This window comes from Sphaerodactylus townsendi, linkage group LG04 (genome assembly GCF_021028975.2).
Source record: "Sphaerodactylus townsendi isolate TG3544 linkage group LG04, MPM_Stown_v2.3, whole genome shotgun sequence".
Lineage (NCBI taxonomy): Eukaryota > Metazoa > Chordata > Lepidosauria > Squamata > Sphaerodactylidae > Sphaerodactylus > Sphaerodactylus townsendi.
In genome coordinates, this window is record NC_059428.1 from 97,327,136 (window position 1) to 97,354,567 (window position 27,432).

The 27,432-nt window shown below is 39.0% G+C and overlaps 2 protein-coding genes and 1 non-coding gene across 5 annotated transcripts in view; 1 reads left to right on the forward strand and 2 right to left on the reverse strand.

Annotated features, from left to right (window-relative positions):
• On the forward strand, nucleotides 1–15,385 carry CNOT11 (CCR4-NOT transcription complex subunit 11). Of its 2 annotated transcripts, XM_048494377.1 has the most exons (7): nucleotides 8–681; nucleotides 2,498–2,662; nucleotides 10,817–10,969; nucleotides 12,291–12,493; nucleotides 13,640–13,842; nucleotides 14,405–14,501; nucleotides 15,072–15,385. In XM_048494377.1, the coding sequence occupies exons 1-7, from the start codon at nucleotides 186–188 to the stop codon at nucleotides 15,267–15,269; spliced, it is 1,515 nt and encodes a 504-aa protein (XP_048350334.1). In that variant the 5' UTR covers nucleotides 8–185; the 3' UTR covers nucleotides 15,270–15,385. The 2 variants fall into 2 exon arrangements, with proteins under 2 accessions (XP_048350335.1, XP_048350334.1); XM_048494378.1 differs by lacking the exon at nucleotides 15,072–15,385 and having other exon boundaries at nucleotides 1–681; nucleotides 14,325–14,455.
• RNF149 (ring finger protein 149) overlaps nucleotides 14,503–27,432 on the reverse strand; it is a 21,456-nt gene continuing 8,526 nt past the window's right edge. The window contains exons 3-8 of one of the 2 annotated variants that reach the window (XR_007244312.1): nucleotides 26,098–26,166; nucleotides 24,988–25,070; nucleotides 24,501–24,597; nucleotides 21,342–21,534; nucleotides 18,588–20,514; nucleotides 14,503–17,955 (exon numbers count right to left, since the gene is read on the reverse strand). Coding sequence is in view for 1 of the 2 variants with exons in the window: in XM_048494379.1 (XP_048350336.1) it covers nucleotides 20,456–20,514; nucleotides 21,342–21,534; nucleotides 24,501–24,597; nucleotides 24,988–25,070; nucleotides 26,098–26,166 (501 nt within the window). In the remaining variant the exon portion in view is untranslated. Of the gene's footprint in view, nucleotides 20,515–21,341; nucleotides 21,535–24,500; nucleotides 24,598–24,987; nucleotides 25,071–26,097; nucleotides 26,167–27,432 lie in introns of both variants that reach the window. The other variant, XM_048494379.1, reaches the window with a different exon arrangement.
• LOC125432232 lies at nucleotides 18,042–18,150 on the reverse strand. The gene has a single exon (XR_007244421.1). It is a non-coding gene; the product is annotated as a small nucleolar RNA SNORD89 (small nucleolar RNA).

Consider the following 27,432-nt stretch of genomic DNA (forward strand, 5'->3'; position numbering starts at 1 on the left):
TGAAGACGCGCAACTAGGAGCTGCAGCAGCAGCTGGAAGGAGGTGGGGGAAAAGGCTACCGTGCGCATGCGCTAACGGGCAACAAGTTATTGAAGCATGCGCGCGCGGAAAGATGAAGTAATACGGCCGCATCAGTAGAAGTTGCATCGGTAGGAACTGGGAACGTGCGCGCGCGGAGGCGCTGAATGCTCGGGGGCGGGGCTAGCATCAGTTCCGACGCTGGCAATACGGCGGAGTTTGCCGGTTCGATTCCCGGCGGCGGCCGTCCCAGTCCCAGCAGAAGCGAGGCGTCGCCGCCGCAACTGGAGGACAAGATGAGCCTTTCCCCGAAGGAGCTGTCGAGCCTGTTGAGTATCGTGTCCGAGGATGCCGGAGGAAGCACCTTTGAGGGCCTCTCCACCGCCTTCCACCACTATTTCGGCAAGGCCGAGCACTTCCGCGTGGGCTCCGTCTTGGTGCTACTCCTCCAGCAGCCCGACCTTTTGCCCAGCCCCCCGCAGCGCCTCACTGCTCTCTACCTGCTGTGGGAGATGTACCGCACCGAGCCCCTGGCTGCCAACCCCTTCGCCGCCATTTTCGCGCACCTCCTGAACCCAGCGCCCCCCGAGCGCGCCTCCTCTAACGTCGGCTCCGGCCCGGCTAGTGGAGGGGGAGAGGACAGCGAGAGACCCCCGCTCTCAGGTACTGAACCCCGGTATTGCAAAGAGAAGAAGGCTTCTTGAGTACCTTCCCTGTTTTAGCCCTTTGTCGAGATAAATTGCATCCCATCCCCACACACCTTTAAAAGATCTTTAAACCATGCTAGATTGCTCAGTTGTAACTTTGATGCCCCATATTTCCCACACATGACATGTTTTATGGTGTATTGCTGGCCTCTTTGGATTTGGTTGATGTATTTCTGGCCTCTTATAGTGTTCACTGATTAATCTGTTAAAGGTGGTATAGTATCAAGCCAGCATTCTGTAGTGGTTAGGAGCAGCCAGCATGCTGTAGTGGTTAGGATTCTAATCTGGAGAACCGGGTTTGATTCCCCACTCCTCCACCTGAGTGGCGGAGGCTTATCTGGTGAACCAGATGTGTTTCTGCACTCCTACATTCCTGCTGGGTGACCTTGGGCTAGTCACAGTTCTTTGGAACTCTCTCAGCCCCACCTACCTCACAAGGTGTCTGTTACGGGGAGAGGAAGGAAAAAAGAGCTTGTAAGCCACCTTGAGTCTCCTTATAGGAGAGAAAGGTGGGATATAAATCCAAACTACTACTACTGCTGCTGCTTTTCCTTCTTTAAACTGTTTTGTGCAAGCAGATATTGAGGAATCTTTTATTCTGGGGTGCCTGGTTGTTCTTACACAGTGATAGAAAAACTATGTCTGCCTTGTGTGTAGAGGGAAATAAGGGATGCTTTCATGACTTGTGCCATGCTAAGCCTTGTATTCCAGACTGAGATTGAAAACTAGGCAATTTTGCATGTGACTTACCAGAACCTTATATTTCTGTTTTGTAGGGAAAAGAATATATGATGTAATGTGTGGGCTTTAACTTGTTTTTTTCCAGGCTAAGACCATACATACATTAGTTGGTCTTTATTCTTTACTGCCTATGCATGTTCTCTGATAGAAAATCAAGTAAAACATGTTCTGAAAGGTACTTGAGTGAGCTTCTTAGATTACTACTTTGTTTATGTTTCTAAGGTTAAATACACTTTGGAGAGACCAATAAGTATTTGCAGGATTTGAGGGGTGTGTGCTGATTGCATGATAGCTATATAGAGTGAAATGTAGATGAATCTGCAGCATTTGTATATGCAGTAAGTTTACATGTATGACCAATTCACATCAAAAGGCCTCCAAGCCACCAGTAAGTTCATAGGCTATGACTGTATTAGTTCTGTTCACAGGTCTACAACTAGCAGAGTAATGTTACTTTAAGACATACTATGATATGAACTGTGTTTCAGGAGAAATGTATATGGTTCATCTCAGTTTTCAGTCTATAAAATGGGAATATCTGTTTTTTAAAGAATTGTGAGTCGATGTAGGAAGGATGATTAATGTTTTTAATGTTAATACCAGAAATGGGTTTTTTAATGTCCCTTTAAAAATCTTAGGATAGTGGTGGGAAAAGTTCAGAAAAAAATTCCCAACTTCCTTTATGCTGACCACTCAGGTAAATAGTTGTACTTTGCGTAATATAAAGCAGAAACTTCATATCTGATGACGGGAACTTTGACTCTCAAAAACTTATACCCCCAAAATCTAGTTCATCTCTTAGGTGCTAATGGACTTGAGTCTAGCTGTTGAACCGCAGACCAACAATGCTACCCTCTGAAATTTCTTTCTTTATGTTGCTGATTAGTGCAGTGTCCATGCTAAATTATATCAATTTCATGTTTGCATGTCCTGGAAAGGGGAGAAGTGGTATAGAAATTTGAATATATAAATAAAATATTTGCCATGTGAAATGTTGAATCTATCTAAGAGTATAAAATTGCTGTGTCCAGGTTTTCTGCCACCAATAACACTACCAGAAAAGTTCTTCCTTTCCCAGCTGATGTTGGCCCCACCTAGAGAGCTCTTTAAAAAAACTCCACGACAGATTGCCTCAATGGATGTAGGAAATATGGGCCAGTCAGTGGATATAAGTGGTCTTCAGCTGGCTTTAGCAGGTAAGAGGATCTGGGTGCTCCAGAATGAAATATGAAGTTTGTTTGCACTGTCTGTGTGAAATGAATGGCTTCTCTTTCCTATCTACTAGCTAACATGTACTATTCAGTAGGTGTTTGCAGAAAGTGCTTGATCTGAACATGTTCCTTTTATACAATGTATGCTTGTGAGACAATGACACACAACTTAGTTTTAATACATTTTTCTAGTTCCTATTCAAAAGGCTCTGGTGTGATGGCCCAGATGCCCTGAGGAAATTTTTCCCTCCAGAAGGTAATCAGTGTGTTCCCTCAAGAACTGAGTAGCCCTTCCTTTATGAGTGTGGTGTGTAAGTGAAGTAATATAGGCATACAAATATTGTCCCACCCTTAACATATATATATTAAATAAATTGGGATTTTCTCACTCAGCCCTAAGTATCCTTCCTGAAAGTGTAGAGTATTTCCACACATTATTCCTTCTCTGAAATGATTTGGCACCAGAGGCTTTTGAACAGTTTAAAAAGGAACTAGCAAAATTTATTAAAACTACTTTGGTTTTGTCACAAAGAGAAAACACATAAGGTTCAAAATCAGGCAGTTATTTACAGAGTGATGTTGCTTTCCCGTTTATATATCCCTACAAGATTTGGACACATTTTGCAGTTTCTGGTAAGAGGTTACAAGTAACTTAATTTAAAGAAAGCTTTAAGTACTGTAATTTTTCCTTGGAAATTTATAATTCCAGTTAGGTCTGTGTACCTCCTGATACTAGAATTATTAGAATGCCTTCACCTCTAGATGGCTTGGGAACATTCATTTACCCTGAGGTAAATCTTAGCAGTTTGACCTGGCACCAGACTAAGGAAATTCTACCATATGATTGTTCCTTTTTCACACCAATTATGATCATGAATTTCCCTTCTGTCCCTCAGAAGAATCCCTGCCCTTGTTGGGTACTGACTGAATTAGAAGCATCACTGCCTCTTCCCTTCAGCATATCTTTCCCAAAGATAACCAATATCCCTGTATATATTTGTGTTAAAGTGCAACAAGAGAACACAAATCAGACTGGCCATGTTTGTCTGATAATCCTCTCAGAAAGCAAAGATTTCTACCAAGAGTACAGAGTTGCTCACTCACCTGCTTCCTCTCCAAAACTCTCTTTCAACTGTCTTTTCTGTCTAAATCAGGGGTCTGCAACCTATGGCTCTCCAGATGTTCATGGACTACAATTCCCATCAGCCCCTGCCAACATGGCCAATTGGCTATGCTGGCAGGGGCTGATGGGAATTGTACTCCATGAACATCTGGAGAGTCACAGATTGCAGACCCCTTGTCTAAATTAACTACCCACTGATTAACTGGCACTTTCTCCTCCAGCCGATCTGAAGCAATCTCTTATTCTTCTACTGTGTTTCCCCGAAAATAAGACAGTGTCTTATATTAATTTTTGCTCCCCAAGATGCACTATGTCTTATTTTCAGGGGATGTCTTATTTTTCTGCTCCACAGTTACATGCTCTGGTGTTCTGTTTGACGGGCATGCTTCCAAACAAAAGCTTTGCTATGTCTTACTTTCGGGGGATGCTTTATATTTAGCACTTCAGCAAAACCTCTACTATGTCTTATTTTCAAGGGATGTCTTATTTTCGGGGAAACAGGGTATGGTTAATTCTTTATATTCAGGTTGGCTCTGCTCAGTTACACTTTAGCATAGTCCTGGAATCCATCACACCCTGTATTCCCTTTTAATAGCTTCTAAGGAGACAGTTCTTTGGACCTTATAGGGGTTAAAAATAATTCTTTTTCCAGTTCGCAGCAGCTTTTTCTCTGGTCTCTTCCTTTGTTGACTGCAGACTGCCACCTAGGGGGGAAAGAGAGAAAAATGGACAGTGTCCTTGTTCTGCATGGGGAAAATGGCAAAGTGATGCCTTAAGGATAAATGAGTACAGCAACAGTTCTTTCTATGCTGAGACTTTGCTAGCATGCATAACAGTGTGTGTGGTATGCTAAAATTTCACTGCAATACTATGAAGAGTGCCTCCAGTCTTTGGCCTGTTGATTTCATAGAGTAACTCTACTTAGGATGGATGTGTTAGTGTGTGAACTCCTCCCCCTTCCTCCCCTCCCTTGCATGCCACCCCTCCCTCCTGCCCCTCCCTTGCATGCCACCCCTCCCTTCCTCCCCACCCTCCTGCCCCTTCCCTTGCATACCATCCCTCCCTCTCCCTCCACTAGGGTGGGTGGGGCATGGCCACATGCCCTTGATTTTTTCTTAAATGTAAACAATACGGAACAAGTTCACACCATATCTGGGGTGCTGAACTCATTTATTACAAGGGCTGGATATGACATACATGTGGCTTGGGGAAGGGGGGTGGGGCAGTACCGTGTTTCCCCGAATATAAGACAGTGTCTTATATTAAATTTTGCTCCCAAAGATGTGCTATGTCTTATTTTCAGGGGATGTCTCTTTTTTCCTGTGTTCTGTTCGTTGGGCATGCTTCCAAACAAAAACTTTGCTATGTCTTACTTTCGGGGGATGCCTTATATTTCGCACTTCAGCAAAACCTCTACTATTTCTTATTTTTTGGGGATGTCTTATATTAGGGGAAACAGGGTATTACTGCCTTGACTGGCGAACGCCCAACAGGCTCGCCAGCCCAGATTGCTGCTGAGGGAATGTCTGCCTTATCTGGTTAGTCTGCAGTGGGCTTAACAGCCCAGATTGTCACTGAGGTGGGTTGGGTCACCAGATCAGATTGAGAGCTGGGGATTGGCTGCCTGTCAGATGGTGGGAGGGGGGCTGGCTGCTATAGCTGGCAAGGCTACAGCAGACTCGCCAGTCCAGAATTGCACGGGAAGAAGTGGTCGGCACTTGGCTTGGTATGTGTGGCTGCCTCAGCTGGTGAACCTGCAGCAGGCTCGCCAGTCCAGATTGACATGGCGGGCGGTGACTTGCCAGGCCATAATGGCACTAGGGAGGGTGGTCACCATTGGGGTGTGGTGGCTGCTACAGCTAACAATGCTGCAGCAGGCTTGCCAGCCCAGAATGGCACTGGCAGAAATGGTCGGCACTGGAGGGGGGGGGGTGCTGGCTGCCACAGCTGGCGAGCCCACAGCCAGCTCACCAGCCCAGATCAGCACTGGGGGAGTGGCTTCCTCTGCTGGTGAGTCTGCAGTGACCTTAACAGTCCATATTATCATGGGGGGGGGGGGACACTGGCTCACCAGGTTAGATTGGGAGTTGGGAGTGGCACGAGGAGGGGGTAGCTGCCTCTACTGGCAAATCTACAGGAGGCTTGCCAGTCTAGATTTCATGAGGGGCGGGTGCCTCAATTGACTTGCAGGTCTGATAAGCTTTCTCAAGGGGCCGGATCGGGACCAGGGCCACATGTTTAGCACTCTTGTGCTATGATACATTTATATTTTTGCCAGTTTTATTCTAGTAAAACTTTGTCTGAAATCGTTTGAATATAACATTTAACTTTGCAGTTTAACTGAAAAATATTTTTAGGAAAAACACAAGTAAAGTATTGGTTACCGTTAGGACATAAAATTTCCATGGGGTACTTTTAAAAATTACTGTTTGCTCCGTCTGTCCTTTATTTAGTATACTGTGAAATTTTCCAGAACATTTTCTGATTTATAGTCTTCCAGAAAGCCTACATCACTGTATTCTTCATTTGTAAGGATCGCATGTGCAATTGGCCCTTTCATTTAACTTTTATGAAGCTCTATAAGAGTGTACGAGGAGTGCTTTTAATTCTTTGACCCTTTAATTCTAACACTGAGCTGCTGTTGAGATATTTTTCCATTTAAAACAAAGTTATGACTCTGAATATCTAGGGAGCAAACCACAAAAGTGCCTCTCCTAAAACATCTGAAAATTCAGTTTACCTCATGAGCCTTATTGGCGTAATATATCACTCATGAACAATTAACACAATGAAGTCTGCAAGCCTTTTTGCAGACTTTCTAGTCACATTTTACTTCAGGTGTGGGCTAATATATGCTAATATAATGGATTGTCATATATCTTGCCATACCTTTAAGGGCGGGGGGAGGTTTATGGGAATATTTTGTTGCTGGGATTCCATAACAAGGAATGTGTAACCCTCAGATCTTTTAAAAAATACATTTGAACAACCAGTGTCACATGGCATTCATCAGTGCAACAAAGAAAAGTATTTCATTTGGAAGTTTATTTTTTAACTTGACGCAACAATTTCCCTATGAGAAGAATAGGGTGTTATGTATTTTTGTCTGTTGCATTGTTTACTACTGCCAATTATGTGTAAATATAAAACACATTCTAAAATTTATCTTAATTGTACTGATAAGCTAGACAGAAACTAAGATGAAGAGATTTTAAAAGAATACCTATTTTGAAATGTACTACAGATCAAGTGTTCAATATTATATGTTCTTCTGTTCAGTGTCACTGTTATTGTAGTAGGTGGTGATGAAGGTACGAATCCCTGTGCATGCTCTCCCCTAATAGAATTTAGATACGAAATTTCCCTTTCTTTAGCCTGAACCCTGAGGTAGCACTTACAAAGACTTTCTCGCTCTGAAGTCTTCCTTCTTGTCTTCTTTCATTTGATTTGTATCTTGAAGATCCTGTTACATGTATAAAATAGAAATTTTTCCTGGCCAGGACTACTTACCGAAGATGTTGGAATAGGTACACTTTCTTAGAGGACACTTTAAGTTTCTCTTCCTCTCATTTCCACTTGCTAGGTGACGGGTTTGGTCCTTCAGTTGGATATTCTTCTGATATTCTCTTTTCACCTTTTTATTGCCTCCACTAGCATCTGGTAAACCAGGGGTATCCAACTCAGCATTATTCTGGTAGGGGTTGATGGGAATTGTAGTCCATGAACATCTGGAGGTCCAGAGTTCAGTTTGTCTGAAGCCCTCGTTTTGTTGGTTTTAATGGTACAGGCCAAAGAAAGTGGTTGAATAGTTTGACTAATCAGTAGTGATACATTTTTAGTCCTTCTGTTGCATACAAATAAGAGATGCCGTTGAAAGCTCAGAGGAAGAAACACCTCAGTAACCAGGAATTAGCTATGCTGCTTAGTTTATGCTCAGAGACCAACTTTATAACTTTGCTTCTCTTACAGAAATAAAATCATCTCATGTTTACCTCATAATTTTACTATTTCTTTATATTAAATAACACAATTTTTATAAATAATTTTATTTATAGTCTCTGTATATTTAACTATTTATCCCACAAGTATTTAACTGTTCCTCTCCATTCCAAAACATGTCCTTTGAGCACTAAGAAAAATGTGATATTCTTCCAATAGACTTGAGGTATATGATAGGTCTGTGTTTTTGTATAAGAAGTGAACTTGTGGACATTTATTGTATGCTCTACTGTGTTTACAGTTTCTATCCTACTCATCCCTATTGCACTTCACAGCCTACCGATATTCAAATCACATTGTAGGACTTGCTGCCAGGTATTTCTGCCCTAGATTACAGCTTTATCATTGAGAGTGTACTCCAATAGATGCAACTACAGTTCAACTCCTACAAAATTTTAGCTTGACTTGCATGAGAATGGAACAGTGACGGTGTCCTTTTTATCTGTACTTCCAAGAGGATGCTTGGTGAATTATACTGTAACATGAGAGCTTTTAGTAACTTTCCAAGGCTGCATGAGGGTAATAGCTTTGATCTCATGTAAAATGGAAAGTATCTGTTAATACAGATGTTGATATAAAAACTTCTGTATATATGGACAGAATTTTTAAATGCATCGTATTGATGGCTGGAGCTTTTAAAGTTATCCTGTTTTGAATATGCCAAGGAGGTTCAGAAATGAGACTGGATTTCTTCCAGAATAGAAAGTTTATTGGGGTAGTGCAATGGAACCTTAATTAACACCACAGGTAGGCCTTAACGTTATTGGAGATAAAATGGAGGAGTCATATAAGGAAGACAGGTGGAATAGAATTCCCCAATCAGTATTTGTGTTTGCTTGCAGGACATCTATTCCATACAGGTAAATTGTACTGAATTTTCATGTATACATTAGCTTCCTCACCATACAAAAATTATCTTTGAAGTAGGCTGTCAATTCATCTGATCTTTCATGCTTACAAAATAGATTACATCTTATGATTTCAGATTTCTTGGAATACTGATTCTGAGAAGTACTGTTTAGAAATCCTAAGCATGGTCATATAATGTAAGCTCCAGTGAGTTTTGTAGTCTTTCGTCTTTAGTACATATATATTGGGGTCAACATGTTAGTAATCTTTTGTACAGTATTCTTAGCGCCTGAAGAGTGTTCTTACGAGGATTGAGATGGTGTGTTTTGTAGTTTTTCACTGTAAAGCTTGCCTGCCAAATTTGTCATCCGTTGCTTATGGAAAAAAGCATTCTGGCAAAGATCTTTTAAGTACAAACTGTTTATCTGAAACAAGATTGCTTTGATTAAAGATAACTGGCCCACAGTTGAATAACTGTTTTTTAGAACACTCTCTCTGTAATCAAAGGAAACTTCCTGGAATTGACAAATGAGGGGAAAATTTCGCTCCACAAAGCATCTCCAGCAATTTTCTTTTGAATAGCATGGAGCTCTCCCCCCCCCCCCTTCAGTATTTCTCTGCCTTTTAAAAATGTCTTCAGTTTTCCCCTGCATTAAAGCCACAAATTACAAAGGCATATTATGTTCTCCCAGAAAGGTTTTTGCCTCTTGGACTCCTAGCACGAGTTCACTCAAATGTTAAAGTACTGTGCGTTTCATGCTTTCTAAATACATTATTGCTTTAGATAAGAGCTAGGATTCCATAATTACGGCTCTCACTACCCTCTGTTAAATTTGGAGTACTGTGTCCAGTTCTGGTTGCCGCATCTCAAAAAGGATATTGAGGAGATAGAAAAAGTGCAGAGAAGGGCAACAAGGATGATTGAGGGACTGGAGCACCTTCCCGTGTGATTGGTGTTTGGAATATGCTGCCACAGGAGGTGGTGATGGCCACTAACCTGGATAGCTTTAAAAGGGGCTTGGACAGATTTATGGAGGAGAAGTCGATTTATGGCTACCAATCTTGATCCTCCTTGATCTGAGATTGCAAATGCCTCAACAGACCAGGTGATAGGGAGCAACAGCCGCAGAAGGTCATTGCGTTCACATCCTACCTGTGAGCTCCCCAAGGCACCTGGTGGGCCACTGCGAGTAGCAGAGAGCTGGACTAGATGGACTTTGGTCTGATCCAGCTGGCTTGTTCTTATGGAGGGTCATATTTTTATCCTTGCCATCATGATGGAGCTTTGGAAATATAATTGACTTCACACTGAACTTTACATGCCTGATTGAGAGATGTTGCCCCGTGTTATTGCCAAATTTTGATCTCAGCTTTAGACTAAGTTCTCTATTTATCCCAAGCAATGTTTTTAATTTAGTGTAATCCTGTTAAAATTAAACACATTGTTAAGATGATTTGTCTGCATAGGAAGATGTAAGCCATGTTATTTGTGAAATGTGCTTATGTTAGGAAAATACCTGACCTTTCTAAAATCAACTTTGACACAATACTGTCTCATTCTTTTTATAGACAGTGAGCTTTTGAAATACTACTTAATATTTAGAATGCTTAATTTGATAATTAAATCTTCAGTTTGACAACCCAGGGCTTCCATTTTCCCTGTGTTTGTGACAGTCACAGGCAAGCCTCTTTGATGACCCAAGCGCAGCACATGCCTTTATTCTTTCTCATCCCAACCTCATAACCTAAAGAGTGCTCTATTAAAATGAATTTGAAGTGCTTCCAAGTAATTTAATTTAGCTTAAGGTGGTAAAAATCTCTGATCAAAAATTCATGTCTGTTTTAATCCAAATCTCCAAAGACTGAGTTATGACTCCATTCATGTTGACTAAGCCTTGTTGGTCAGAATTAATGGTTGGTCAGAATTAATGGTTTTAAATCTGTCTTTAAAGAGGGAGGGGAGATCATGATACTCGGGCAGTTAAAAAGTGGGAAATCACACCCCTCTGAGGCTGAAGGCAGGAAGGAGACTTATTGATCTCACCCTTGCAAGGGGGCATTTCAATTTCTCCTGTCCTTTTCTGCAGTTAGTCAGAGGACAGATTGCTTCTAATTTTTCTCATGATTTTGTGTTCATTGAAATTGAGCTGAATCATTTTTCTCCCCAGAACGACAGTCTGAACTGCCAACACAGAGTAAAGCTAGTTTCCCAAGTATCCTCAGTGACCCTGACCCGGATTCTTCCAATTCTGGATTTGACAGCTCTGTTGCCACGCAGATCACTGAGGCTCTAGTGAGTGGACCAAAGCCTCCTATTGAAAGTATGCAATTTTTTAAAAAAATTTCATCCATTTAGAACTTAATACCCATATAATCAGTTGTGTTTTTTCCTCTTTATGTTCGTTTTGTTAGTGCTGAAACTAAAACCACTTGAATTACAGTGCAGAAGCTATATTGCCGTGTTCAGAGCAGTATTAGGATTGGTTGAAAAGAAGTTTAACACTTGCAGGCAAAGTTTGTAGTCTGTGTCCTTCATGAACACCCAAGCCCTAGCACAGAAGCAGGTGATGCCTCAGAGCACTGTATGCATAGTCTGTTCACGGTACAAAAAGTTATAAAAGGAACACTGCTGTCAAGGTCTGTGGTAAATTGAAGTTTCTTAGGATCCGGAGGTATGTGTTCATTAGTTTTATTTCAGTTCCTGTGATGAAAATAATTTGCAACATTTAGTTAGATCCTGTTTTTCTTCTCAGTGGGGACCTAAAGTATGGTTTACAATTTACAATCAGGAAAATGGAAAGAGGTTGTTTTCTCTCTTTCCCTGCGCAGTTGTCCGCTCTATGATTTGACCCTTTAGGCTAAGATCAAGGGTTCTGTGAGGGTTTATGCCCTTGGGCATGTTTGTGTAACTGCTGTCAAATCGCTTCCAATTTTGGGCAATCCTATAAATTAATGTCCTTCAGAATGTCTGATTGTTAACATCCTTGCATGATTGAGGGCTGTGTCTTGCTTTATAGAGTCAATCCATACTCAGACCTTAATTACCTATAAGGCACAGGTGTCAAACTCACGGCCCTCCAGATGTTATGGACTACAGTTCCCATCATTCCCTGTGATGGGAACTGTAGTCCATAACATCTGGAAGGCTGCGAGTTTGATACCTATGCTAAGGAGAGAGAAAACAAACTTGGCCAGCTCTTAGTTACTTCTAGGTTTCTCCCTCTTATTTTATATATAGCACTCTGGTTTATATAAATTTCTGAATAGATTTTACTCTATTTTCTCATGTCCCTGTTTCTCCGTCAGGATTTTGTTTTAAGCTGAGCATTCTGTTGAACATATAAAATGACTGTGTGCATTTTATGCTACTTTATCCATTATTTTGAAAGGTACTGGAAGATGGATTCTTTCCTCATTTCTTTCCATTATACATTATGGTTATAATTGAGCACAGAAACTGACAATATGCTCAGGATTTCAATATGTGTTCTGAATGATTACATGGAAATGACTAGAATAGTTTATGTCCCATCCCATGAGCTCTAAAATGTCACTAGTCTTTGAAATTCGTAGCGTGGTGGATTTTGATGAAATTTTCTTTGTAATTTCTTTTGAATGTTTGTGGTTGTGGATATTTTTCAGGTCACTTTCGGCCTGAATTTATCCGGCCACCACCTCCACTCCACATTTGTGAGGATGAACTAGCTTGGCTAAATCCTATAGAGCCAGATCATGCAATTCAATGGGACAAATCAATGTGTGTGAAAAATAGTGCTGGAGTGGAGATCAAGCGCATCATGGCCAAAGCTTTCAAAAGCCCTTTGTCATCGCCACAGCAAACACAGGTATGTACGTCGGTTAGCTAGTTTGTCTATTAATGTATTTTCTCCCGTTAATTGGAGTGTGTAGGGAGGTGTCTGTAGCATATTTCAAACTCTCAAGTGAGCAAATATACTGACATTGAGGAGTCTTACTGAACAGTTATACAGAGAACAAGGTACTATACAAGATAACTCTTCCCCCCCCCCTCCTTTCATGACTGCTTTTGCCTTTTAAAGTCGTATCTCAAGCAAAGTCCTGTAACAAGAGGAACAGAGACTAGTGCTCTGGCTTATTTCCCTTGTTACTGAACTTCCTTGCCTCTTGCCCCCCCCCCCCCCCCCCAGCCTTCGTTAATTGCGATTCTCCTTCTCACAGAGCTATGGCTGTCTTGCAAACTACCACCCGCATATTATAGTTAATCATCTTGGGGCATAGCTAATAAAACAGGGTGCGTGAGTCAGCAAGATAGTGATTGAACAATAGGTGGTGATTAAAGGATTCTGATGGGGCCCTTCAGGGCAAACTGCTCTACCTTGAAATTAAAGTTTTTCTGAGCTGGACTAAAGCCTAATGTGTAGGATTGATCAAACCTATCTTTGATCTAGGTCTGGCTGTACCAGGTTTGTCTTGGCTGCTATATCAAAGTTGAAAGGATCCAAATTGTTAGAGAAATTCTCTTCTGATTAAAAGTAACTTCTGGGCTTAAATTTAACCCTTGGGGGGCTGTTTAAAATCCATCTAACTAGAAGTTCCCTTACATGAATGCACACTATGTTACACGGTGGGATAACTGCAGGTTAATATGCATAGGATTAGACTTTTGGGAGGAATAAAATGCTAGTTAAGCGTCAGCCAGAAGATCTGATCCAAGAGCCTCCACAAGGGATTGTAGTAGTCTAGGCATGCTTGTGTAACTGAACAAGGGCTTGCATCCATGCCATGTAGGCAAGGAAGGGGCATGATGTGGGAAAGACAACATCGGTATCCCAGCTACAAGTCTCTTGATACAACCAGAGAAGGTACAGTGCTTTTGCAGGCTACTTGCAGAATGTTACAGAAGCAGTATTGTTGGAATACAAGAGATTTTTGCTTGAAAGACAAAATGACACATCAAGAGCAGGTAACTGTGTGTACCTTTTAATTCTTAGGGCTTGTTGTTTTTTTGGCAGCTCCTTGGGGAATTGGAAAAAGACCCCAAACTTGTTTACCATATTGGTCTCACTCCTGCCAAACTGCCTGACTTGGTAGAAAATAATCCTCTAGTTGCTATAGAAATGCTGCTTAAACTGATGCAGTCAAGTCAGATAACAGAGTATTTCTCAGTCTTGGTCAACATGGACATGTCTCTTCATTCAATGGAAGTTGTAAATCGGTAAGTGCTTGTCTAATTTGGCATTTTTTAAAAAATAAAAAAGAACTTGATTTTAAGATACGGAAACCCGGTTTCTAGGATTCCATCACATTTGCCATTTGTCAATCAAATTGGGATGAATACATATGCAAATGAAAGGCAGGTATAGACTGGCTCATTGGCTACCTGAGATACAGTGCAGAGGGGCAAAACCCAGTATCCATACTGGGGTCACCAAGGGGAGGTCCAGTCCCTACTTCAGTAGTGGTCATATAAGTGAATGGCTGCATTTGTGAACAGCATTTCAATGTAGAAACCCCCTTCACTTGAGGAGGAGGGAGATACAGCATCTGTGTACAGATAAATTTAGGGGATGTTCCTTCATATTAGTAGTCTAGATTTTTTGCATTCCATACAGGTTAGATTGATATTATGCTGACTATTTAGAGGCTGTTTATATGTAAGCTTATGAAAGAAGATTCATGACTTTGGTTTCTCCCAAGGAAAGGACTGGAATGATCTGCTCAGATCTGGGGCAAACTGGATGCTAGCCAAGGGTAATGAACTATTATATATTCAACAGGCTTACAACAGCAGTTGATCTTCCTCCAGAATTTATTCACCTTTATATCTCCAATTGTATTTCTACTTGTGAGCAGATTAAGGACAAGTACATGCAAGTAAGTGTTTATGAGTTTAATGCTTTGAGAGAAACAATTGTATCCTGGCTACAGAAAAAGCTAGGCTTTAGATTGTACAGAAAAAATAGTCATCTTGGGTTTGAAGAAGCATGGACATACAACCCTTGCTCTTAGGAATTTGAAGATTTTTGAGGTTTCAGTTCCACCCTATTAAATAAGCCTGAGCAAGGCTATTAATAATATGACATTTTGGAGGTTGTTAATTCATAAGGTTGACATAAATCAGAAATGACTTGTTGGCACTTAACACACACACGCACAATTAAATTAGAAGTTCTATTCAGGCACTGGGGCTTGTAGCTTTAGGAAATCCCTTGGAGAACTGAGGGTTTTTTGGTCTTTCTGCTGGATCTGTGAAATTGATATTCCAGCAGGAATATTAAATTAAAGCATTTATCACTTGCTGAATAGAATGTTAAGACGCTGCAAGTTTTACTGAACTGTATTAAATATTGTGTTTAGCTAATAAGATCACATTCATTCTTCACCTGCTTGTCAGGTGAAATTAGAATCCTGTTTACAATATAACTATTTTTTTTCTCCCTCCAGAACCGGTTGGTACGTCTTGTTTGTGTTTTTCTACAGTCCTTGATCCGGAATAAAATCATTAATGTACAGGACTTATTTATAGAGGTACAGGCCTTTTGTATTGAATTCAGTCGGATAAGAGAAGCAGCTGGCCTTTTTCGATTACTCAAAACACTGGATACTGGTGAAAATCCCTCAGAGACAAAGACCTCAAAATAAGACTCAAACGAGAAGATTGTAGTTGGATTATGACTCTGACTTTTGTATAGTTGATTGTGTTATTGCTTACAATTAAGATGCTATTTGTGCTTTATTAAATACTGATTTTTCTGGTGGATAAGGAATCTGAATCAAGCGTTACAACACAAGCTTCTGCTTAACATTAGTTTATGGTTGAGGTAGTTTGCATGCAATAGCCATATTGACTCAGAGGCTGCTTTACCCCCTAGTCAGATAATCACTTGTCCAGCAAAGTTTGCAGCCTTCCAACTTAAGTTTGTTAGTTATTCTTAGCGACTGCTCATGGAAGTTATATAAGCAGCATCAGTGGGAAGACATTGTTATTGTTGGGAGTATTTCTTGTATTTCAAATCCAAAACTGTATACCATATTTAAGGTATAGGCTTTGCGCAAGTTACCCTTTCTGTTAATTTGCATGTAAAGATCTGAGGTGATCATTGTCTGCTGAGAAGTGAAATATTCCTGAAGAGTTTCTCTGAAACAATGCCAAATGTAAAACCTTCTACATTTAGTATAGCTAAAGGGTGATATGATAGCACAGGAATCTGTTAGCTATTAGTGGAGTAAGGCTTTAGAAAACCATTATTTAAAATGTAGTTTTGTAGAATGAAGAACAGTTCTCATATCATTCACACTGTTCAGTTTTAAGTACCTTAGCCCTTCTACAGATACACTCCAAAGGTAAAGTAGTAGTTTGAACAAATGGTTTGCGTTTCCCATGGTCAGTAGCGTGACTTCAGCCCCCTTCTAATTATTTATATGAGCAATCCCCCCAACTTTGGGAATATGTGAATAGAGGTTTACTTTTACAGTGGGAGAATCTATGTGAAATTCTGTGCATGTACTTGATTGTAATTGTGGAAATTACCCTATTGTTACACCTAATTCATCTAACAGTAGAAACAGCAGCAGCTGTACAAACCTTCTCATACCTTGAATACTTTGTCCAGTTCTGTGCAACACAGTTCAAGGCTGATGGCTACCTGGAGCATCTCCAGAGAACAGTGACAAAAATTGTAAAAGGTTTGAAATCTCTGCCCTATGAGGAAAAACTTAGGCAGATTCCACATGGGCCAAAACCAGCAGTTTACACTGTTTTCACACTGTTGTTTTTGGCCCATGTGGAGTCCACCTTAGGGAGATGGGTATGTTTAGTATGGAAAAGAAAAGGTTAGCCATAAAGCTATGTTTAAATATTTGAAGGGATGTTGTGTTGAAGAGGAAGCAAGAATGTTTTCTGATGATCCAGAGACTAGGATAGGGAATAAAGGATTCAAACTACAAGAAAAGAGACTCCACCTAAACATTAGGGAGAACTTCCTGATGGTAAGAGCTGTTCAGCAGTGGATTACACTTCCTTGGAGAGTGGTGCAGTCTCCTTTAGAAGTGTTTAAACAGGCTAGATTGCCACCTGTTGGGAATGCTTTGATTGTTCCTGCGTAGCAGTGGGTTGGATTGGATGGCCCTTCTCTTGTCTTCCAACTCTCATTCTAGGGAGTTTTAATGATCGTGCTTGGATTTCACATCTTGCTTAGTACTTAAAATTTTACACCTTTCTGACCTTGACAATGTTTTAATAGTTGCAGCAAAGCAAAAAAATCCAGTGGTGGTATTTGTAGCTATAACATTTCAGACCTATTAAGTGATTCTATGAAAAACACAAAGACTATGCAACTCCATACATATTAACAGTGCTTGGAATTGATTGATTTTGGCTTTTTAGAGTCCCATGATGCTTATTATGCATACATTTTTCAAAAATCAGGACGGTGATAGCAAACAGTTAAGGAAATTAAACTCTAGAAAACACTTGCACATTGTGAAAGTTGCATCTGTAGGTTATATCCTACCAGCTTTATCATCTAGTTTTCCCCAATTCTCTTTCTTCCTGCAGTTGCTGTACTGTTTAGCTTTTACCAAAGTGAATCCCATGATCCCTTTGCCATTTGAAAAGTTGATAGGATATAATCCATCTTTTATCTGAAAAGCTAAGAAGAAACACCAACTTCTTGGAATGTTTATAATTCATTTATCTATATAGGCTAATATCGATAAATAATAGTGTTAAACTCTAGTAACAGTCCTTTAGCTTCTGAGACATCATTTTTCATTTCTTTCAATGTCAACGCAGAACCAGCTAAAGTGCAAAATGGACCTTCGCTTTGGCCTGACAAAAGGCTTTGTAGAGAAATGCCTGCTTGTGGTCAATGTAAAGTAACCTCTTCATTGCGTTGGGAAAAACACAATGATTAGAGAACGTCTTATGAACATGGATATCTGTTATTCAAATTGCTACTTTATAAGGGCAACCTGATTTTGGTGTATTTAGCCCCCCCCCCTTTTTTTTAAAAAGAAAACCCAGACCAGACTTATTTAGATATGTGGATGGGAGACCCCAGGAGCCTCATAAGAAATACTTTATACGGCAAGAGTACTTTCTGAAAATATGCAACATTATCAAAACTTTTATAGTGAATATAGCACCAGGAAGACAAGTGATCTTGCCTGATATAAAAATTATTTTTAGCTTTGGCTTAAATCCACAGTATTTGACTTTGTATACAGCATGTGTAAAAACAGCTCCAGTAATTCCGATTTGCAGATCAGTAGCAACAGTGTACAGTGAATACCTCAGCCGGGCTTGTCTGAACGAGTTGCAGAACACCTGTGAGAAAAGAAATAATAATGCATACTTTGTTACTCAAGTAGTGAGCTTAAACCACAGAATTCATCAAGACTCCATGCAGTATTGCTGAGGTCAGACAAAGGAGTCGCTTCAGGAGCTTTGTCATCATGCCTTAAGAGAGAAAACTGTTCACAGGCACTGCAATTCGGCCTTTCATTGTCATCACTCCTCAGCAATGCTCAAGCTACACAAAGTTATACCTACACAATTATCCAGTAATTAGAATCCATTTCAAAGCGACTCTGAAGGCCACAATGAGAGCTGAAGAACACACAGACCACTAAAATCCAGTTCTACTTCCATTAGAGGTGTTCCCCCCCATCTTTTGACTTTTGGAGCTTCACCAAAAAGTACTTTCATGTTTCTGCACATTTCAAAATTGATTGGTAACTGTTTTAGAACTCTCCAACTGGAGATGCAATATTCATGGGATATCTAGTACACAGTAGCTAGATGTACTCAAGTTTATCATACAATAATCCTTGTTCAGAAGTACTACTAGATCTTGTTTGTGGTTATTGTGGAATTTCTAAAATAATTGGGGGAATGCATTTTTAAACGTATAAAGGACCAATCTTAGCACTTATATGGAGAAATATATTTGTACTCACTGTGCTGTGTTTTCCAAAGACAGCTTGGCGTTGTAAATATTAGGTAAAATTTTGCGACTTCCAGTGCATCAACTTCCTGTCAGTTCGTGTATATAAAGCTGAATTTGAGATCCTTTTAAATCTGTGGCAGTTGATGTTTTACTTTGTGCGGAAAATTCAGAGAAACATTACCAAATAATTTGAAGGTAGTTCCTTTCTGAAAGCAGACATCAATACTGTCGTGGCTAGCAGCCCATTCTATTAAGAGCTCACAGCAAGTCTTGTACAAGTCAACATATGGTGAGGTTGCTCTCCTCCTGGGAGCGGTGGCAAGCTCTTCAGAGTATTTTGGGTATACATGTTTACTGCAAGTCATTTGTTCCTGACACCTGGAGACAACTTCCATGTTTGAAATATTCTTCTTGGAATACATCAAAATTAAACATTCCAGTTTCAGAAAATAACCATTTTAAAATATGCATTCTAGAAAGCACCTTACTGATTGTCCATTTTGGGCAGTTAAAAGAAAGGTGTGAATCTTACAATGTACATTCATCAGGGGTAATACTAAAAATCTGAACATATTTTCAATATTTAATATATGTATCCTATACATCAACACACATCACTATTTTCCTCTGAGCTAATTATAAGGCATTTGAACATGAGAGGAAATTAACAGTGGTATTTTTGAGTTTCAAACACTTCCAGCTCAATGCTTCGCAGTCATTTTATAAAAAGGCCCCATGCTGCTAATGTAGCAACAGAACAAGAATAGAACTAATGACTATCTCAAGCAAACTTTTTTTTGTAAACCTTTATAGGACGTCTTCAACGGATTGCAACATTGAGTTCAGATACATAAAATACAAAGGAAGCACATGGGGAAGTAAATGATGCATATGAGAAAATGAGAATTTATAAATAGAATAACTTCCAACCATGAAGTTGCTACTTCAGTTTACTTATGTAAGAGTTGAGGTAACTTGAATTTATTATTCAATAACTCTCCATGCACAACATACTAATGCAGTTGATCTATGTACCCAAATTGATCTATGTAGTCAAGGCAGTGCAAAAAACAAACAACTTAAACCATGAAATTTAGCTATGTAGCAGGTATGTGGCTGGCCACTTAAATACCCTGGTGTTTTATAAGTTTATAGATTATATATTAACTAGTTAATCTTTTAAATAAAGTTTAAGAACATTTTAGGTTTGATAAATGCATGCTAGGTGTGATACAACAACCCACCATTATTTGTCTATTAGCCTGTATATCCTCTTAGGCTTGATGTCTGTAAGAGCTTTCTGGAACAAAAACATGTCACATGTTTTAAATTTCCTGTTCTTTATCCAAGGCAGATTCTGCATGGGCCAAAAACAGCGGTTTGAAAACAGTGTGAAAGGATTTAAAACAGTGTAAATGGGTTTATACACCATTTTCACACCACTGTTTTTGGCCCACGCGGAATCAGCCCAAGGGTATTTCCCTTTGTAGCATCTTTAAGAAATTAGTTCCATTCCTTCCCTTGGACTCTGTTCCTATGAATGAAGGTGCAGAAATCAAGCGAAAGGACCTGTTTTCCAATACCCTCAGAAAAGATCATTCTTCCCCCCACCCCGAAATTTTCTACAGTACCCGCAGATTTTGTGCTGGTTTTGTCCCTGTCAATTGGTACAACTGTCATTTCTAGACAAAAGTAACTTTGGTGTAACTTTCTATAGGATCACAGCTTTCCTAAAAATATTCTTGTACAAAATATAGTCATGTTAGCCCTTTTGAAACATGAATTGAAATGTATAACATTTCATAGGCTCGACACATGTCCATACCATTTAAATAAAAATAAAGTACATATTTATCTCTCAGTTTCAGTTTAAAACTTTCATTGAGAGTTTCCACTGGACAGGAATTCTTCAAGTTGACTGCATCTGCCATTCATTTCTGGAAAATAAACATGGACTTAGTAACATTTGTGATTGCTCATGTCTATATCAGAGAAAGAATAATTAACAATTTTCTATTTACACTGCATCAAAACATTTAAGACCCTAGAAGAACTTCAGTTACAAAGTTATTCCAATTTGGTTTTTACTAATTTTCAAGAAAACACAGGGAACCTGTTCAAAATGAATGATTTGGATTTGAAAAGCTTGTAGCAAGAAATGGAAAAGGAAAATATACTCAGTAGAGGTGGAGCAAAGGGAAACTACTCCCAGGGCATGCATTCGCCCTGTGCCCCTGCTGCAGCATCGCTCGGTCCGGCCATGCTCCCGCCGATGCTCCGCCTGGGGCGTCACGCCCCCCCATCCCATTGGTGTTACGCCACTGATACTCAGTATTACAAAGGATAATTCTCTTAAAGTTCCTAGTCCCTCCCCACCTTTTCACTCCTCTTCAGCAGTTTGAGCCCCATTGCTCTAAAAAGATAATTTATCCTATTAAGTACTGTTGTAATCGCTCAAGAAGGGTGAATTCTTCAAGAGCAGCAGACATAGATTCATATTGCTGGTGAAGGAGAGGCATTTCTAAAAACAGCCATGCCACTTATTCTGCCACCAATAAATGGAGCAAAACAAACTATTGTTTCAGGTTTGGGTTGAGTTACGAACACTGATAAAGACAACACAAATGCTCATATTATTTTTTAAAATAAGACAATTTGCTAAAGCGTACCTATACTAAGATAAACTTTTTGAAATAGATGAGTGCTTGAAATTTCGTGGGCAAGATTTTCTATTCTTTGACCATACAGCATAATTGTTACTTACCAAGTAATGCTGCTGTTTCACCAACATCTTCTTTTAATCTGCTACAATTTAATGTAGATTCATGAGTAGTGGAAGCTGATACATCATTTAGCTCATTTCCATCTTCTGGTACAGTAATACTCCAGCTTTCAGCTGATATGCTGTCACTTATTGATTCAGACACTGCAAGTTCAAGTAAATCTTTATGTTCTCCCTTGGACAAAAAAAAAAAAGTACTGATCAGTAAAAAGAGTATTGGGGCGAGGGAGAAACTGGAAACCGCATTTCAGTTCTGCTTAAATAAACATGTTTCTCTGACTCGTGTCATAAGCGCCTCTAGAAATTTATCGAGCAGGCCTTGTTTTGAACAGCTCCCACTCAATTCCTCAAGTCAAAAGGAAATTCTGCGGGGCTGCAATTTGCAAGACTTTTCAGAAGCAGAAAAACCGGGTCTTTGCAAAGAAACAGAAACTGACAGGAGACAGGTATTTGGAGTACTATGTAAAACACTCCTCTTGGAAACACAAGTTATAGCAAAAAGCAATGAGATTCTCAGCAATGAGGGTCAAAACTTTTACTGAGACAGATCTGACCAGTGGGTCTCTTCTGTTACTCCTTTTATCCACCCATAATGGCATAGTATGACAACAGGAATAACACTAAGTAAGGCATTTTTACTTGCTTCCCCAGGCAGTAAAAGCTGATCTGTGTATACAGCAAAGCCGTATAGCACTCGTGTAGCTGTTAGCATTTCAGAACACAGCTAGAAAGTACATAGGCCACAATAAGTGAGGCCCCTCAGATGGGAGGCTATCATGTCAAGCAGAAATGTTCTGGCCTACCTTTCCATCCAATATGTCAGCTTTCCATTAGACAGGATTTTCCATATTAAAACTGCATCTTCTTCCTTCATTCTACAATAACACAGTCCCAACAGGACATGGGATTTTACGGGATGTGTACTTATTGTTTTAAGGAAGTTTCATGTGTTATGGTTTCTATGGGCATACAATGTTTCACATTTATAAATGATGGCTTATAGTAGTCAAGCCAGATGTCATCAGGAGGTCGATTTTCTTTATTACTATCAAGTATATCCTCAGTATCAAACCTAGGTGTGTCCCAATATTAAATAGGAAACAGTTCTATTGTCTTAATAGGATACATCCTTAACACAGATGCTATACAGAAATAAGATAAGTAGCAGACACTGATTTGAGAATTGTAGGGAATGAACGACTGTGTCATTACTCAGCCTGAAAAAGTGTCAAGTGATAAAGCTTGCAATAAGCAGAGCAGAAAGGGGCAAAATCAAGAAGTAAAGCAGCAATAATCCGGTTTTGTGAATAGGAAGGCAGATAATGTGCTGATATACAGCCTTTCCTATATTTTGGTACACTCAATGTTTTTAAATGGCTTACACCAGTAGTTCTCAACCTTCCTAATGCCATGACCCTTTAATACAGTTCCTCATGTTGTGGTGACCCCCAACCCTAAAATTTATCCATTTTACAGATGGAGACCACTGATGCAGAGAGTCTTAGGCGACCCCTGAGAAAGGGTCGTTCGACCCCCAAAGGGGTTGCGACCCACAGGTTGAGAACCACTGGCTTACACATTTCTAAAGCACTGTAAATTTAGATCCAAAGTTTAAAATAAACAAGGTCTATATGCCACAGCATACAAATTTTTGTAATCTATGCCACAAATCTTGCTTGACTAGTGTCCAGAGCCTTCCAAGACTGTAAAACCATGAAGGCAAGGTAGAAAATACAGCAGTGTTAATTTCTTGGCAGAGGAAAAGAGCATACATGAACACAAGGAGCTGCTTTATACCTAGCAGTCTAGCCCAGTGCTGTCTACTGTCCTTTGGCAATGGCTGTGTTAGGTTTCCCAAACTTTTTCTTAATTTTCCCTCACAAGTCTCCCATTTTTTTTTGTTGCATTTATTCCTAAATATCTGATTGCCTTTTTGGTGACAGCATATTTCATTATCTCCATTTCTTGTTCTTTGGCTTTTGCCATATTCAGTGTCATTATCTTAGTTTTATTTTTATTCCATTTACATCCAGAACACATTTCAAATCTATGAATTTGTTCAGTTGCGTACTTTAGAGAGCTCTTTGGTTTGGTAACAGAAATAACTGCGTCATCGGGATAGCTTTTCATTGTATATTCTTTGTTCTCATCTTGTCTTATCCTTGAAGCTAATATTTCCAATACTAGTTAAGCAATAATGTTAAGATTAGACAGCCTTGACGGGGTCTTTTTTCTATTTCAATTTTTTAAAGGACTCATTTATCAGGATTCTTGCATATTGCTTGGTATCCAATTAAACAATTTATCTTCAAAATCTAAAAAATTTAATCAAAGATTTCCAAGACACATTATCAAAAGCTTTCTCTTCATCTAAAACATAAATGCTGTTTCTTCTCCTTTTTTTTTGGAATATTCAATTGCATTTAAGAGGTCTCTTATATTGTCTTTCATATATCTTTGGGGAACGAACCCTGTTTAATCCTCATGAATTACCCCTGGGATGCATCTTCTTAAACCTTTTAGCCATCACTGTGGTAAAGATTTTATAATCCACATTTAACAGTGAAATTGGTCTATATGATTGCAGTAACAATGGATCACTATCTTCTTTATAAATCAAAGTTAAGTTTGCTTCTTGCCATCTTTGTGGTAAAATTTGTTTTTCATCTATTTCTTGCAGTTTCATGTAGAGGTATAACCAATACTTTCTCAAACTTCTTATAATAGGCAGCAATCAGTCCATTTGACCTTGGTGCTTTATCTTTTTAAAGTTTCTTAATAGTCAGATTTTTTTTTTTGCGTTGTAACTGTGTGCAGATGTAATTTTTGGTTGGTACCTCTGCCAGATATTCATTCACATCTTGATGGTCTCTACCATCTTTTTTATTATTTGTTGGGGGAAAAATCCCTTATCTGTTGGTATACTTCTTTCCCTGCTGTTTAAAATCTCAGGGAGAGCTAGCCCTACCGGAACCCTTCTACTTTTGAGAGGTTGTCGACTAAACTTGGGACCTTCTGCAAATAAGCTATGTGTTCTTCCAGAATTAGTACAATACAGAGGGAGAGGAGAAACATGAACTACTCAGTCCTGTACAACTCACCCATGCCCCAGGGCCACCTCAAAGATTAGTTTATACATACCCAGCATCCTAAAGCTTTGATGACATCTAGTTTGCACATTGGGCATGTTCTGTGATCCAACAGCCAAGGATCAATGCATGTTCTATGAAATATATGTCTGAAAAACAGGGAGCAATACTACTGATGAAACTCATTTTTTAATGGAAGACTTAGCAAACAACATAACAAAAGCTAAAAAAAACCCCTAAGACAACCAAACTGTTTTTTAAAGTAATAGACAAATTATAAAAAGGACTAATTTTGTTCCATCATTTCTGGTCTTAATTTAGAACACTCATACACAAACTCCAAAGGGCTAACTTTTGGAGCACAGAACCTGACAAGACAAAATAATTTTTTTAAAAATTTCATATCAGACTGCAGCCATACTGCATGGACCTTCTCCATATGAATATACTGTATGAAACTTTTATTTATATAAGGTTAATCAAAATATTTCTAAGGGTTATAATCACTTAAACAAGTCTACTGAAGATAACATGCTCACTTGCAAGGCAAAATTCGGACTGTGTCTTTTGGTTTATAGTTTTCTATGCACACAGCACAATTTTCAGCATCAACATCTAGCCCCTGGGGAAAAAAAGAAGGGGAGATAGAAATTTGTTTAAGCACACTGGTAGTATTGTTTTCCAACATTCACATAGCATGAATCCTTTGGTGAAAGTTTTCTGAGTTCATAAAAAGAACTTCAGGATGAACTGAAGTTCCAAAATACTGTATATAGAATATATTTCTACCTGTCTTCATAAAGAAAAAGAAAACTGGTTTAACCTGGAAAACTGCCAGCATTGCTAGTTTTAGTGCTAATTTGTATCATTTATTTAATATCTTTATAACCTGCTGTTCAGCTAGGTTTGCTCCTAAAGCAGTTTTTAATTAAAATCCACAGTATTCTTAATTAAAGCTGATGGCTGAGATGCACCTTTTTCTACACTATGAATGAGGTTTCAACAAATATTGCAGTAGCTGTTGAGGCCTAGGAAAACAATGTGAAATCGAGACTGTCAGTAGGTAGGACTCATACCTTGAATTGTATGTCAAACAACAAAGGGGCTGTAGTAAGGAAGAGGAATTAGGCAAAATCCCCAGCTTCCACTTTGAAACAGTGTATCACTGAGAAAAGAATCAGTCCTCTATACCGTGTTCCACAGAAAGATGATAGTACAGTGGTATATTCCTCCACCATAGAACAAAAAATGTGGAACCTTCTTTGTTGTAGAATACTCCACCTGAGTCCTGACTGAGCTGTCATGTTTCTGTGGAACAGAGTGTAGCAGCAAAGTTATAATAGCATATAGCCCAAAATCAAACCAATATCCATTTTATACAACCACTTGGATTTCAGTTCACACTATGGTAAATATATTTTGGTAGTGATCTATTTTTATAGAAAAGAAAATTTAACTGTACACAAGTTACAAAACTGAAGGCTTCCTCAATCCATTCTTATCCCCTGTTCTGAATTCTGAATTATTAGCTAGTTAAATCCAGTCATCCAACCAGTCCTAGATGCATACACAAGTTCCATCAATTTCATTTTTAATGAGCCTATAATCAACAAAAGTTTTCACTCTACATTTAGTGTGATCAAAATTACCTTATCCTCATGCTTCACAATATGGAGCTGCAGCTGACCAATTGCTTTCTTGATTTCTTTTCTGTGACCCTTAAAAAAATAACTCAAGTTACTATCCAAAATTTCACTGGCATCAGTTTTATGAAGGAATCCTAAGCACTTTGCAGACAAAAGTTTTAACTTATCATATAGTTTATGGGTTTTGTATGTATCACCACTACCGGGTAGATATTTTAAATCCACTTTCTAAAAAGCAGAAGCATGGCTCTGTACCAATGCAATGTATAAAAGGGGGCATCCATATATGATGTTGTCAGACTGAAAGTGCCTATCAAAATAACGTTTGAATGACAAACTTCAATGTACAAAGTATAGAAGCTGCAAGCATTCAACATGATTTCTATAACTCAATTGAACAGTTTAATATTTTAGATTGATCTGATGCTTTATCAGAGTCTGCACTTAAACTTTAATTTCATGGAATATAGCAGGATGGAGGAATAAAAATTGTAATGTTTTAGAACACATAGTAACTGTGATGTCATTCTTCTACAGGAAACCTAGCTACATTTACCCCTATATTTAAATGTTCTTTATTAGCCTCAAAGTTAAGTAATAGGTGCCACTTACAGGGCGGTCTTTCTATTCTAGTATCCTCTTCTATTGATTCTACTGATTCCACTTCTATTGATTGTACTGATTATAATACTGTACCCCCTATAGCTCAGTGTAGCAGCTACAAGAAAATGGTCACTGTAAAAAAAAAGCTAGGCTATGGTTTTCTACAGTAAAACTCATAAAGACTCATTCTTGCTGGTATAATCTTAATATGATGGTCTAATTTTTAAAATAATGCCTGCCTTACCCTTAGGTAGAGGAACTTCATTAAAATATTCCCAAACTTGATCTCCTTTATGGTCTGCAGACAGTATAGATTTTCTCCTCCAGGGACAGAATAATATAATACACCTCAAGCTATATATATAAAGACTTGTGGAATATTCTGCTTAAAAGGTTTTACTTCTATTTTTACTGCTGGCCCCACCCTCCGCACACTTTGCTCCTTGGGTAGATCTATTCCACTCCAAACAATCTTCTATTCAATGAACTTCTTGAAACTTAGCGCTTAAGTGGTAAATGATTGATCGTGTGTATACCGATTTGCAAAGAAACAATGGGATTAAGGTCTTTTTCACAACTTTGTATGTTTATTTTATAACATACTTTGAAGAAGAGGCATGCTAACTCTGCAGTAACAAATTCACAGCTATGAGAACTGCAAAACCAAGAACGTGTGATAAATATCTTCTGTATGGAAAAACTGCCCAAAGTAATTTTATAGAAACCTCTGAATTA